This window comes from Puma concolor, chromosome A2 (genome assembly GCF_028749965.1).
Source record: "Puma concolor isolate L17-30 chromosome A2, mPumCon1.1.hap2, whole genome shotgun sequence".
In the NCBI taxonomy this organism is placed as follows: Eukaryota; Metazoa; Chordata; class Mammalia; order Carnivora; family Felidae; genus Puma; species Puma concolor.
The window spans coordinates 150,513,525-150,527,616 of NC_141668.1; the positions used below are offsets into that span (position 1 = coordinate 150,513,525).

The following is a 14,092-nucleotide window of genomic DNA, read 5'->3' on the forward strand; positions in this document are numbered from 1 at the left end:
GAGCATGAACGGGGGCGGGGCAGAGAGAGAGGGAGACACAGAATCGGAAACAGGCTCCAGGCTCTGAGCCATCGGCCCAGAGCCTGACGCGGGGCTCGAACTCACGGACCGCGAGATCGTGACCTGGCTGAAGTCGGACGCTTAACCGACTGCGCCACCTAGGCTCCCCATAAAACTTTTTTAAGAGCCAGGAGTTCTACTAGAGAAAGAGTCAAAGCAGCCATTTACCATTATTAATTTGCAAAATTTTAGGTAAGCCAAAAGTGGGTATTATTTTATAAAGCAAAACTTTTATTGCTTTTTGTGCCTTTTTTGTCTTGTAGAAGAAGGCCTTTACTCAGTTAGTGAAAGTATCAATCCATACCCACAGATGTTGGAATTCCTTTGACCTTGGCATATGAGTGAACCCTAATTGTTAGTCTTTCCTGGATAGCCTCCAGTTCCTTGATTGCCTGGGAGAGCAAGTTTGTGGTTGAAAGGATTGTTTTTAAGACATACTTCACAGGCTGATACTACTTTCAGAACTCTCTTTGACAAATTTTTTTCCCAGTAAACATCCTTTGGGTCATTTGATAAGTTTTGCCCCTCCCTAAATGAAAGGCCTGATCCTGTGTTTTAATGATCTTTTATTTCTGTGAGCTTGGTAATAGTAATTGCTTTGCTCTGTTGTAACCAAGGGCTGGAGATGGTATCTAGGAGTCAGACCCCAGTTTATTTATTTATTTTTTTGGGAGTCTCCTTTAATAATTGATATAGTAGGCAAACTATTTTTCTGAACCCTGGTATCTACAGTCTACCATATCCAGTAATTTCCAACAACTCACATAATTGTTTACCCGTCCTGGAGTTGGTAGCACCATAGTCTCTATTTTAGTTATAATGTCCCTTTCTAGCAAGGGAGTAAGACTCTCTGGCATTATCAGGAAAGAATGAGAAAAAAAATTAGGTTTCCTCACATACATCCCAGGGGCTGAGAGAAAAATTTAGTTAGCAGTTTTCCGGAGATACCTCTAATCGTTATGCTGCGTTTGGATAGTTGGCCTGGAGTGGAAAGGAGGTCAGAAAAGGTAGCTCTGGTGTTAAGAAGGAAATCAACCAGTTTTCTTTCTGTATTTACCTGAGTTACCTGAGGCTCTGGGTTTCTGATAGACAGTTTGTTTAGGGGAGCCACCGTGAAGAGCCCCAGACTCCAGTTAGTCCCTTCCAGGGACATTGGTTATCTGAGCCCTCACAGATAGAGGTCCCCGAGGGCCTTCAGATCTCCAGTGATTGTCTCCACAGAAGGGGCATGGCTTATGGGGTTTTCATTTTGGTTGTCCCCTCTGAGGACATTCTCATCATTTTAGTGCTCTGAATGGCCATATAAATGGCACTTGGTGCCAGGACCTCGGGAAGTCTGGTCTGACGTAGTACGGAAGGCCACAACTAAGGCCTCAGATTTTTTTTTAAGCCTCCTTTTCTGTTTTTTTTTTTTTGTTTTGTGTTTTGTTAATTTTGGTTGTAATATACTCAATTGGCAACTTGTAAGAGTTCCTCCAGGGTCCCTTCAAGGCCAACAGCCAATTTTTGCATTTTCTCTGAATATCTAGGGCTGATTGAGTGACAAATTTGTCCTTTCAAACCATCTCAGCCTTAGGGGTGTCAGGGGAGATAGCCATATATTTAGTGAGAGCCTTCCTCAACCTCTCCAGGAATGCCATCGGGCTCTCATTTTGTGTTTGTAAAATAGTGGCTAATTTAGCATAATTTAAGGGCTAAATCTTAGATTTCCTTAGTTTTTTTTCAAAAAATCTGTCACTAAGAGTCTGATTTAACAAAAGCATTACATCTTTCCAGTTCAACTCAAAAACATATATAATGTTCTGAAAAGCCCTTATATACTTATCTGATCAGAAAATTTACCTAGATCTCCTTTTATCTGTCTTAAATCTTGTAATATAAAGGTTTTTTCTTCTGGCATTCTAGCTTCTTGTAAGGCAAACATGCCTGTGAGGAGGGCCTGAATAAGGTGAGTAGCAGCGAGCAGAAGTGTGTGTGTGTGTGTGTGTGTGTGTGTGTGTGTGTGTGTGTGTATGAGGACCCAAGGAGAAGGAGGTTGAGGTGAAAGAACTCCCTTCCTCCTTCTCTAGGTCTGTTTTAGATACAGGTAAGGGGCCCTTAATTACTTCCCCCCACTGATTGCTGGACTTCAGAAAGGGTTGCCATTAAATTAGGATCCACCTTACATTGCTTACACATATCTTGATTTTTTTTTTCTTAAGGCCCAAAAACAATGAACATAGGGGAATTCTCCCCATTTCCCTTCACATTTGCAAAACAAGTCCAATTGTAGGATAGTATTGTCATTGATATTTCCCTTTGGGGGCCAGGTTCCCTCTTCCAATTTGTATTGGGGCCAAACCTTTGTGCAAAAGAAAATGAATCATAATGCATTCCAAAGGAGTAATGGCCTTGGTTGGGGAATTAACCATCTATAGGAAAAAGGAAGAAAGTTGTCCCTTATCTCAATTTCCTATAGCTGGCCAGGAGAAACCTCATCTCCTGTCCCTGCATTTTGGCTGGCTCTGCGGCTGGCAGCCAAAAGCCCTGCCAGTCTCACGAGGTGCTAATAGTCATTCTTACCCAGGCTTGACCCCACCTCCAAGAGCTGACCTGGTCTTTCCTGTTTTTTTCTTACCCCTCCATTTCCTGCCTGCAGGACCTTGGGGTATGGACTGTGACCAAGCAAGACTTTCCTGGTTGTTGTAGGATGCACTCATTTTATTTTGGCCCAACAGTAACTTCCATATTGATCATTGGCCATTGAGGGAGGGGGTTAAAGGGCCAAAGTCAAGGTCTATTCCCCTTTTTCAACAATGCTCACATAAATATGTTTCAGCCGTGTGGATATCCATTTTTGGCATACAGTGGGCTAAGTGTAGTAAAATGGCTCCCACGTACCTTAGTAAAAGCCCTTCATCACCCATCCCTCATACGGCAGAGGCATCCAGTCCTCTGCTGAACAGGAACAACAGAAATGTGGAGGATTTGGAGGCTGGCACCAAGGGTATTGCTATCATTTTCTCGGCCTTTGGGTCAAAAGAGGAGGAGTTTAATCTTAACCCAATGTACTTTTAAAATCCATTTATTTTAACCTTAGTCCATCCTGACCACACATAAAATTTCTTTTTAAAGATTTTCCTTCATGAACTTTCTGCAACTTTTCTTTATATTTAGATTTTGTCCAAGCCATTTTCCTCCAAATAACCAGTCCCATTTAGAACAAAATTACTTTCTTTTACCTTCAACAAAAATATATTTCCATTTCTTATATCTTTCTTTCATATCTCCTACTTTTCTACATACAGAGTTGCTTGTCTTATTTTTATTAGTTTTAACTACATTTAGTAGAATTTTACCTCTTAGAAACCTTAGTCTCCAGTGAAAACTAAGTAGTAACCAATTGTGAACTTTATGTTATATCTGAATGTTTTTAGATGGCAAAATTATGAATCCATTAAGGATAAAGCATGTTTTCCCATAGATCCAAATGTCCGGAGTTTCTTTGCAACAAGTCAGAAGCACAAACCTACATCTAGTAATTAGTGCTTTAGCCTCTTATCTCTTTAGATATCCAATGAATTCAATCTCAATTTATCATGCAAGCCAAACTTTAACGTTTTAGGTTACCAAAGACTTTGAAAGCTATCTTAACAATTACCCGTGAAAGCTTTGAGACAGACAAAATTAACCATCATTTTAAGTCACCTTTTTGCTGACAAATTGCAACAGAGATAAAAGAGCTTATTTGACCTTTAGAAAACAGTTTTATATGTTTAATGCTGATAACTCTAAAGACATGTCTATTTTAAACCAAAAAACTTAAATCCATTTAAATACCAAATGTGTTCCATCTGTGTCCATTTAAAAGTTAATCAATTTGTTCCCCCTTGTCTATTTGTATCTGGGGCACCAGTGGGGAAATCTGAAGTGGGTGGTCTTCACTCCACAACCTCTAGGGTGGGAGGAGGAGCTGATGGTGCCTGAGGCATTGAGGAGCCAGTTATGCCGGCCACCCCCAAAGTGGTACAGAAAAGAAGGTGGGGGAGGGAAGGCAGAAGAGGAGAGGTGCCAGCAAAAGGCAGAGAAAGAGAATTCCCAGTTTTAACTCTTGTCAGCTCAGACAGAGGAGCAGACTCCAGGTTTGTTTTGTTTTGTTTTGTTTTGTTTTGTTTTGTTTTGTTTTCCACCAGTGGAATTGGGCAGTCCGTGTCAGTCTGGAGAAGACAGGGAATTTCCCTGAAACAAAAGGAGTTTTGGCAGCTGCTTGGGAATATTCCTTAAAGTCCCTGTTCTGAGGTAGAATAACCAGAGACGGTTGGCTCTAATTATCATAGTCATTAATCCAGGAAATGAATGAGAGACAAGTCCCCACACACAGTCACATGGCGACTCCACAATCTGCTACCCAGTGCCTTAGAGTTGCAGCTTCGTTCCTCACCCCTTGTGGAACTACTAGGGCAACTCTGGGAGGTGATCAGGCTCCCCTTCTGCCTCTTGGGGGCAGGTGTGCCAAAACGAACCCAGGTTCTTACCAGTCTGCCGGGTGGCACTCCCTGAGCTGGTGTCTGGGCCTCACAAGTTCCATTGGGGCACACGGGGTCCTCGCCCCGGCATGCTGAGAGGGCTAGTCTCCTGCAGATCAAGCGGTCTGCTGGCACCAGGCAAGGCTGCCTCTCCTGGCATTCTGAGGTTCATATCCCTGGTGGCAAAGGAGGAGGAAATGAACTGTCTCTGAATCCTGGACAAGCCCCCAAGTAATGTAGCAGGATTCTCGCACAGAGTCGTGACACCAAGGCTTTTCTTTCCAGGAAGCAACTTTATTCCTGCCAGCACCACTCAGTTGGGTTCCCAAAGAACTGAGCCCCGAATGCCACATGCTGTGGGTTTTTATATATTTTTTGCTTCCTTGTCTCCCATATATGGTAACACACAAACATGTAGTCTGATTAAGTGGTCTCATGTTACAAGATTGTGAGGGATGTTGTCATATACGCATATAGCCAGGTTACCTTGAGGTTTTTTTCTTTCCTGAGGGAAGGGACCCTACAACACTCTATTCTGTCCCATTGATCTGAGTGTCTGTTTTTGTGCCAGTACCATACTGTGTTTTGATGATTACAGCTTTGTAATACAGCTTGAAGTCCAGGATTGTCATGCCTGCAGCTTTGGTTTTCTTTTTCAAGATTTGGCTTCGGCTATTTGGGGTCTTTTCTGGTTCCATACAAGTTTTAGGATTGTTTGTTCTAGCTCTGTGAAGATTGCTGGTGTTATTTTGATAGGGATTGCTCAGCCATTATTTCTTTAAGTAATTTTTCTGCTCCTTTCTCGCTCTTCTCCTTCTGATGGTCCCATTATACATGTGTTGGTGTGTTGAGTGAAGTCCCACTTTTCTCTGAAGTGATATTCACTTCATTTTCTTTTCTCCCTGTTCTTTGATTATATAATCAAAGAATTATATATTGATCTATCAATCTATAATGTGAATTATATATTGCTATTATATATTGATTATCAATTACATATTGATCTATCTCCAGCCTGCTTACTTTTCTTTCTGCCAGTTCAAATAAACTGTTGAGCCCCTCTTAGGTTTTTCATTTGTCATTATACTTTTCCATTCCAGAATTTCCACTTAGCTCTTCTTACAACTACTTTAATCATAGTTTTCTTTAGTTCTGTGAACATGTTTCTGATGATATCTTTGCTTGTTAACTCTAGTATCTGGTTACTCTCCCAGGTAGTGCCTCTCTTGCCTTCTTTTTTCCCCCAGTGTATGTGTCTTATAACTGTCTATTGAAAACTGGACATTTCAGAAAGTATATTGTACAAGTCTGGGCACTGGCCTCCCCAGGGAGGAGAGTTGCTATTATTATTTGCTTCTTTAGTGATTGGCTGAATTTTTTAGTAAAGTCTATTTTATCCCTTCTTCATGTCTCCACAATGTAAATCTGATGTTGCCTCTCAGCTGGCAAGGCCTTAGTTGTATCCACAGCCACCTTGGGACGATGGTGGGTTTTGCAGAACTCTTTTGACTCTCCCTTGTCCTTCCCTTAGGTGTTAAGGTTTTTTAGTTGCTAATTGATGGCTCTCCTGTTTCCAACAATGTCCTGGGGCACACATTGCTCCTCAAACTGATCCAGTAAAATTTGGGATTCTTTGAAGGGATAGTTCCCAGGGTCAGTGTTTGAAATTTGTTTTGACCCCAGGGTGGGGGGCGGGGTGGAGGTGGGGGAGGGTTCCTCCCAGCTTCATAGTTGTCTCCATCAAAGTAGGCTGCCCACAGTTTAGCCTATACACCCAGTGACTCTACCAGTCTCCTCCTAGTTGCCATTCACCACTACTTCCAGTTTTTGAGAGCACTTGTAGGCTTGAGTTTTTCCACTCTGTTCTAAATGAGGTCAGTCCATTAAGGAAAAGTTTTGGTGCTGTTTTAGGTCTTGCTTCTCACCCCAGGAAAAATCTCTGAACACAGCTGGGAGCAAAGACAATAGCATACTTGTCTGTGAGTGATACCCCTACTTTAGAAGCTCAGTGGCGGGGTGGGCTGGTCTTCTTGGCATGCTTCACCTGAGCATGGGATTTTCACTTTATGGTCTGGGGCAAAGGTGATTGGGGCCCCAGTATTTTCATTGGCCTTGCTCCCAAGGTACAGCCTCCATCCTACAAGTCTAACCTGGTATAAAAAGGAAATTCCCACATCTTGGCTGCACTCTCTCAAAATGTATCCTTAACCACAGATGTGGAGGGGCAGGATGAGATATGATGTCCTGCCCCTCCCAGGAAGATTGCCTTTGGACTAGGAGCTGATGGAAAGGGAACCCTGTGTTGTTGGCTACAGTTTGGTGTAGAGTTTTTGTCTCACTCAGCTGGGACTGGGGAGGGAGGCCTTTGATCTTAGCTTAGATACCACCCGCTCTCACTGTTCTTAATGGGTTTTAGTATATTTTCTTGAGAAAAAAAAAAAAAAAAAAGTGTCTTTATTTGCTGTATGCCCTCAGGACCGCTTCCAGAGACTTTAAATGGTTAGTTTAGAAAATAATTTTCACCAGTTTCAGTGAGGAGGGGGTCTTCAGAGCTCCTCAAGCCATCATGCCAGATGTGGAACCAATTGGGATTGTATTTGTTATGTGTCATCTAATCTGGGACAGTTAGGACATTTTTGAAGAGTATCGGCCATGTTTTATAAAATGACCCTCCGTTTGGATTTGATGTGTTTCCTGTTAAATAGATTCAGATTCTGTATTTTTGGCAGGAATACCACAAAAGTGATATTGTGTCCTTCTCTGTGTACTGGATAGGAGGTGTGTGACATCTGTTTAACATATTGTTAGGTGTTATTTTAATTCCAGGCATATATTGAGTGTCACATTGTATGTATTTTTTTATTATTAGATTGAAATTTCTGTTTTAATTGGCTATTTGTATTAATTTGTAGATGCCTTTGCTGAATTATCTATGGGATTGGTTTTGTTGTTTTACTAATTCTAATGTTCTAATATTATGTGTTTTACTGGTTCTAAGAGCTCTATTTTTTTTTTTTAAATAGGGAAACTCTATGCTGTTTAAAGTTTGATTTCTTGAGAGAGAGTGGGGGAGAGGGACAGAGAGAGAGGGAGAGAGAGAATTCCAAGCAGGCTCCACACTGTCAATGCAGAGCTCAACACAGGGCTCAATCCCACAAACTATGAGATCATGAGCTAAGGTGAAACCAAGAGTCAGATGCTTAACGGACTGAGCCACCTAGGCACCCCCAAGGGCTCTATATTATATTAATGGTATTAATTCTTTGGCATGTATTTGCAAATTTTCCCCAGTGTATTGTTTGTTCTTTAACATCTCATGACAATTTTTTGACATCTTGAAGTTTCAAATGTTTTTTAAATGATAGCATTTTCCCATGTGGTTTCCACCTCTGGTATCATGCTTAGAAAAGTCCTTCTTGGGACACCTGGGTGGCTTGGTCGGTTGGGCCGCTGACTTCAGCTCAGGTCACGGTCTCAGTTTGTGAGTTCAAGGCCCGTGTTGGGCTCTGTGCTGACAGCTTGGAGCCTGGAGCCAGCTTCTGATTCTGTGTCTCCCTCTCTCTCCCCCTCCACCACTCACGCTCTCTCTCTCAAAAATAAACATTAAAAAAAATTTTTTTTTTAAAGAAAAGCCCTTTTTTCTTGAAAAGCCTTTCTTCTAAAATTGCAAAAAATATTTTTTCTACTACATACTGATTTTCTTTTTGTTTCTCCACTAGGTACGTTTGCAGGAGCACATGGGTGAAAAATACACAACTTACAGTGTGAAAGCTCGCCAGTTGAAATTTTTTGAAGAAAATGTGAATTTTTGATAATTTATTCTAATCTGCCAGAACTAAAGACCTATTTTCAAAGGTTTTTGGCTTAAACAGAAACAAACCCATAATAATGGCTGTAGGCCATTCAACATCCTTATATCTTTTTTTTTAACTGGGGAAAAAATGGGATGGAAGAGTAAAATGAAGCAATGTCACAAAACAAAGGAAAAAAATCTGTGGCTAATCTTACTCTTGATGAGGAAAATCTGTTATAAGACTTTTGTTTGGTTACTGTTTACTGAGCCTTAAACCACCAACTTTATATTTAGAATTTTATTTTTCTAAGGTACTAATTAGTTTGATACGTAAGGGCCATAAAATATTGGATTGGAAGTTTTATATTGCACTATAGTGATAAAAGTAATAGGATAAATAAGTGACATAATATGTCTAGTGATGAAAGTTGTCATTGTTAATAACCTTAGGTAGTAGTTGAAAAATTATTTTTTTAAGAAAATCAATTCATGATTCTGGGAGTAGATATAAAGAGTATGTAGTATCTAGTAATTGAGCAGTTCCTTTTTTATATATTGATGGATGTTTAATAAACCTTTTATTTTCATTTAATATGAACCTCATTTAGGATATGCAAGAATTGAAACTAAGAAATAATTTGGCTTTGTAAATCCATGTTTCTGCTGGCTTTTTTTAGAGTAACTTTTCATCAGTGAAAACATTTCTAAAACACGAATTCCTTTTCCAGTTAAGCAATTTGTAAGTGAAGTCCAGCTCCTTTTAGTTATGTTGGACATACTTACCTCCTGAAGTTTGTCTTTTTGTCTGTCAAATTATTGGTTGTCTTCCCATGTTGTAAATGTATAACTGTATATCACATATTTTATTAGTTGTTTAATGAGGAGTAATTCCCATGTGGGAAATAAGTTGTTTTTATAAAATAAAAATCTTGATTAGTAAATTTTCACTTTTGTATTCAAAGGGACTTTAAAAATGAATGCTGTTCCGGAAACGTTTTCACCTTTTATAATATAAAGTGTTATTGTACCTTCTTTGAAAATTACACACACATAAAATACTCTAATGAAATGTTCCCTTTCTAGCCACTTAACAGATTTTTAGTTTTTACTCTGTGTCAGGTGCTCTGGCAGGAGCTGGGGATATGGTGGTGAGGAAAACACTTACTCCCTGTCCTTAAGGTGCTCATAGCCTGGTTTCTGAGATCTCTTATTTTCACTTTGAAGGGTTTGTTAGAACTCAACAGTAAAACCATCTCATCCCAGTCCCAGTCTGAGGCAAATCCTTGGCAAACTGTGGGTGGGTCTTTCTGAACTATTCACTGTTTCTTGCATGCTTTATGAATACATCTTTCTTGAGAGACATCAGTTTTAGTTAAGTTTTCTAATTTGTATAATGTACATATTTTCTTAGAATTAAAAAATTCTCCCCCATATGTTATTATTCCCATTCTGTATAGTTTTGTCTAAACATTCATTTTGGTTTTCATCCCAGTATCTTTTGGTTACTCTCTGGCTTTTGAGTGCTTAATTATTTTTTATCTTTCTTAAATATAAAACACCTTTAACAGTATGAATTTTCTTCTCATTATACCTTTGACCATATTTCAGACTTTGATATACTTTTGACAGTTTGTAAATAGCCAGTAATTGTTGTTTTCTCCTTAAGAAATATTCCTTAATTTCCATATACATATTTTCTCATTACCCCCAAAAAGCAGTCCTATGAAAACTTTGGTAAGCTGAAATGGTGAAAAACAGAGTATCTCCCACTCTCTGAAAGTTCTTCACACTTAAAACCTATAGTAGTACCTGTTTTTGCTGAAAGAAATCTGAAGAGGATTTTTGCTTTTATGAAAAAAGCCATTGCTGCAGTAACGTAAGACTTTCAGAAAAGTGAAGTGGCGTGAAACGAGCTTTTGGAAAGTAGGGGATACATGTATTTAGAAAGCCAAAAAAATTCGGGGCACCTGGGTGTCTCAGTCGGTTAAGTATCCGACTCATGATCTCAGTCAGTAGTGAGACCGAACCCCACATCGGGCTCTGCACGGAGCGTGGAGCCTGCTTACGATTCTCTCCTTCCCTCTCCTGCTGCCCCTTCCCTGCTGGTGCTCACTCACATGCTCTCTGTCTGGGGGGGCGGGAGTCATTGCAGCGTGGTTACTGAATATGACCTGCGTTAACTTTTACTTCTTGGGATTGTTCTTCCTTGTGGCTCAGTAGATGAGCCAGTAGAGGAAACAGTCCAATGGGCATTTAGTAAAGATTGTTATGCACAAACACAATCACTTGCCTTTCTCTATTATTCAAACCTGTAGAAGACCTGATCAGTAGTTTTGTGATGATGGAAATGTTCTGTATCTGTATTCTGTGATAAGGGAGCCACTGGTCATATATGGCTTTTGAGCTCTTGAAATGTAGCTAGTTTGAAGGACTCCATGTTTAATTTTAGTTTTAATTAAACTTAAGTAGACCAGGTGACTAATGGCAATGCACCTCTGAATCATTCATCAACTATTTACTGAGCACCTACAATGTCTCCCCAACTCTTAGAAGTACTGGGCAAACAGCAGTGAGCAAACAAGATCCCTGTTCCCTCCCATGGAGCTTACATTCTGTGGAGGGGGGGGTGGCAACAATGAAAAATATGTAATGTGAGATATATCAGTGCATAGAGGATGGGGCATACCACTTTATTTTGACAGGGCAGTAGATGTTTCTTTATAGTCCCATCCGAGTAGAGACTTGAATGAAAATGAAGAACAAGTCCTGTGTATCTGAGGGGAAATGTTCCAAGTATAGAGAACAAGTGCAAAAGTCTTCCCTTTCAATATATGCCCACTTATCGACCAAAATCTGAAAGGTAGTATTGGTCTCCTACCCAGTGGTAGCGTTGCCAAACTCTTACGTATGTAAAAGTCTTTCTTTATACATTTCATGTCTTATTTAATGTATAATGATTCAGAACAGCACATTTTGGCAGCTCCAGATGTCCCCCCTTGCCGCATTTCTGATGTTAACTATGACTTTCTAATTACCTCTCCTTTCTGCTTGCATCCACCTAAGATATCCTTTTCCCAGTTTTCAACCTTTGGGTGTCATCTGGAAAATAGGAGGTAACTTCATTTTTTTTAAGTTTATTTATTTTGAGATGGAGAGAGCCTATGCATGCGGGAGGGGCAGAGAATCCCAAGCAGGCTCCATGCTGTCAGCACGGAGCCAGCCCAACTTGGGGCTCAAACCCATGAACTGTGAGATCATGAGCTGAGCTGAAACCAAGAGTCGTTCACCCAGGCACCCCAAGGTAACTTGATTTTTAACACTATTTGGGAGCTCCTAACTTTTAAATCACATTAATTACTCTTATTTATATGCTTAGTCTTATTTATGTGATCTTAATTTTCTCTCTTTTTTTTTTTTCTTTAAGCTTTCCTGACTTTTGTTTATTAAGGTCATTGTTCTCATTTTTTAAACATGTATTTTATCAAGTCCTGTATCCTGGTACTGAGAAATAGAATATTACCTACAATAACTCTCCCACTTCCATTCTGTACACAAAACCTTTAGAATATTTTTCTGTTCAGTCCTCTGTTAAATTTAAAAATAATTTAGTTTTTATAGGTTTCCACTTTGCTCCACCTCAAGTAAAGGATGGATTGAAATTTTTCTGCTTAACAACACCCTTATTTTAGTGGTACCAAACTATGACCATCCCACAAATTTACACTCAATTTTTTCATAGGCACTTACTGTTGTCAAGAAAGACATGTATTAGGAACTTACAGCTACAGAAAATAGAAATGGTGCTCAGTGATGTTTTCAGAACCACAAACTTCTAACTCTGGCATTTACTGGTAGGTTCGCTTGCACAACAATGGACAAAAGACTCTTTAGACATAGACTGGTGTTGAGTTTTAACTGAAAACCTTAAAACGATTTAACCACTCATAATGAATTATAAAACTCTGACAGTCAAATTGTACTTTTATGAGGCATTTATTCATTATTTTTGTAGACCTGAAAGAAACTTTGCATACTTGTGTTTTCTGCTCTCATTTCAGATAAAGATTATGAAGAGAAGGTCTAAAATAATTATAAGTCAAAAGCCAACGGAGTTAGAAATGAAATATAAAGACAACAAAATGTATACACAGCTGTGCTGGAGGAGCAGTGATGGGTTTCAACTCATGTTTTGGATACGAAAACAATTTAGCTCATCTCATACAAAACGAAAGCAGGTGCAACAGTAAAGCTGAATCATGAAAACCCTAATTATTTTTAGCATGCCTCTTAACTTTTCTTTCCCCTGGTTTCTTGTCTTCGGAGCCTGAATCTTGAACAGGTAACCACTTGAGGGGATGCCGGCGATAAATAGGCCATGGAGGAAGTGTCAACTGAGCCAGAACAGAGGAAATCCGTCAATATTAAACATCAAAAGTTTAAAAGAGCATTACGTGTAATATTCCCAAATAAGTCCTCTATGCTTCTAGAGGTAAAAAACAACAGCAAAACTGACATTCCAGTGAAAACTCATCCACCCAGATAAGATATTTAAGAATTGCAAACAAGCCTCACCATTTACACATAAGGCTTTAGGAGCTAAAAAGTGAGGAGACCGCATTGTGAAGACCCTAAGAAATTCCTGCTAGTTTTGACCTTAAGATTACTGCTTGGAGCAGCTGCTGTTCAGAAATGAACTGTATCCTTTTATGCAGCTTACTTTATCTGCCACTTACTTGGTATTCTACTTTTCCAATGATAGATAGCAAGGTGAAACACTGATGGCAAAAAGAGGAGGTTTTGAAAAGTTGGTGCTGGTTCTCACTACCAGCTCCAACCAAACCAACCCAATTTAGAAAACTTAACTTGCCACTAACATCCAAATACCCACAATCTTCTTACCAAACACGAAAAAGCAAATCCGGCCATAACTATGTACACAGTCCACCCGAACTGTTCAGCCACGTACCCGTAGATAAATCCAACTATCTGGAGACAAACGAAGTACATTAAATACAATCAAGCTGGTTGGGGGGGGGGGGGTTGGGGGAGGGGGAGAAGAAAAAGAATACTACGCAAAAACAATACTTACTGCAGAAAAAAGAATAATTCCCTGAAACATCTGTTCAGCTAGCTTCTGCCCCTTGTAATCCTAGAAGCGAAGGAGAGCAAAGCAGGAATTGGTTCCACCACCGAAGAGGTGGTTCCTGCCCTGGCCTCACAGCTTTGGCACCGGGCAACCTCGGCATTAGGGGCCTCCCCAAGGACCGGACAAGAAATGAAATTCTAGGTTTTCCGGAGACCTGAAGCATCCTAACGGCGCATGGGCAGGGGGCTCCTCGCGGGCGAAGAGAGATGGGGACCCGGGAAGCACAATTCAGGGAAGAGACAAGGGCCGCCGGAGCTGCCAGCTCCAGAGAAGCGTGCGGGGTGGGGGTGGGGTCTTGGGGTCGAGCCCTCACCATTTGCGTGGGCAGCGAGCTCAGATGCTCCAGCATGACTAGCTGAGAAAGCTGGCGGCAGAGCGAAGGCAGGTGCGACTCAGGGATCGTAGGCGCCGGGGTCGGGTTCCAAGTGCAGGACCGCGGGCCCGCAGAGCCGGGCAATAAGAGGGCCGCGGCCCCGGAAGCGGATGTCTCCCACAGACCCGAACGGCCCGAGGCTCCGCCCTGCACCATCGCTAGGCGACCTGCGCTTTCGGAGCCGGCTGTAACCCGGCGCACTGCCCGCGAGGGCT

At 40.8% G+C, this 14,092-nt stretch overlaps 2 protein-coding genes across 6 annotated transcripts in view; one reads left to right on the top strand and one right to left on the bottom strand.

The window, feature by feature from the left end:
- The window catches only part of NEK4 (NIMA related kinase 4), a 51,803-nt gene extending 39,176 nt beyond the window's left edge, over window positions 1-12,627 (top strand). For 2 of the 5 annotated variants that reach the window (XM_025916142.2, XM_086698005.1), the window contains one exon: window positions 8,285-9,305. In XM_025916142.2, the coding sequence (XP_025771927.1) occupies window positions 8,285-8,377 (93 nt within the window). In that variant the 3' untranslated portion in view covers window positions 8,378-9,305. Of the gene's footprint in view, window positions 1-1,965; window positions 2,009-8,284; window positions 9,306-12,097 lie in introns of those variants that run through there. The other 3 variants (XM_086698004.1, XM_086698003.1, XM_086698002.1) reach the window with 3 other exon arrangements.
- On the bottom strand, window positions 12,333-14,033 carry SPCS1 (signal peptidase complex subunit 1). Its single transcript, XM_086698011.1, has 4 exons — window positions 13,818-14,033; window positions 13,448-13,507; window positions 13,258-13,344; window positions 12,333-12,749 (listed from the first exon to the last, which is right to left on the bottom strand). Exons 1-4 carry the CDS (start codon window positions 14,031-14,033, stop codon window positions 12,624-12,626), a joined length of 489 nt encoding a protein of 162 aa, XP_086554137.1. The 3' UTR covers window positions 12,333-12,623.
- Window positions 14,034-14,092: the final 59 nt, after the last annotated feature.

What these genes read in the sequence shown, in the direction of transcription:
- SPCS1 (XM_086698011.1), bottom strand. Translation starts at nt 14,033, where the DNA reads ATGGTGCAGGGCGGAGCCTCGGGCCGTTCGGGTCTGTGGGAGACATCC. An exon ending in GAATTATTCTTTTTTCTGCA is followed by an intron (nt 13,345 to 13,447) that starts GTAAGTATTGTT and finishes GTTTGTCTCCAG; the next exon opens with ATAGTTGGATTTATCTACGG. An exon ending in GATTTGCTTTTTCGTGTTTG is followed by an intron (nt 12,750 to 13,257) that starts GTAAGAAGATTG and finishes GTTCTGGCTCAG; the next exon opens with TTGACACTTCCTCCATGGCC.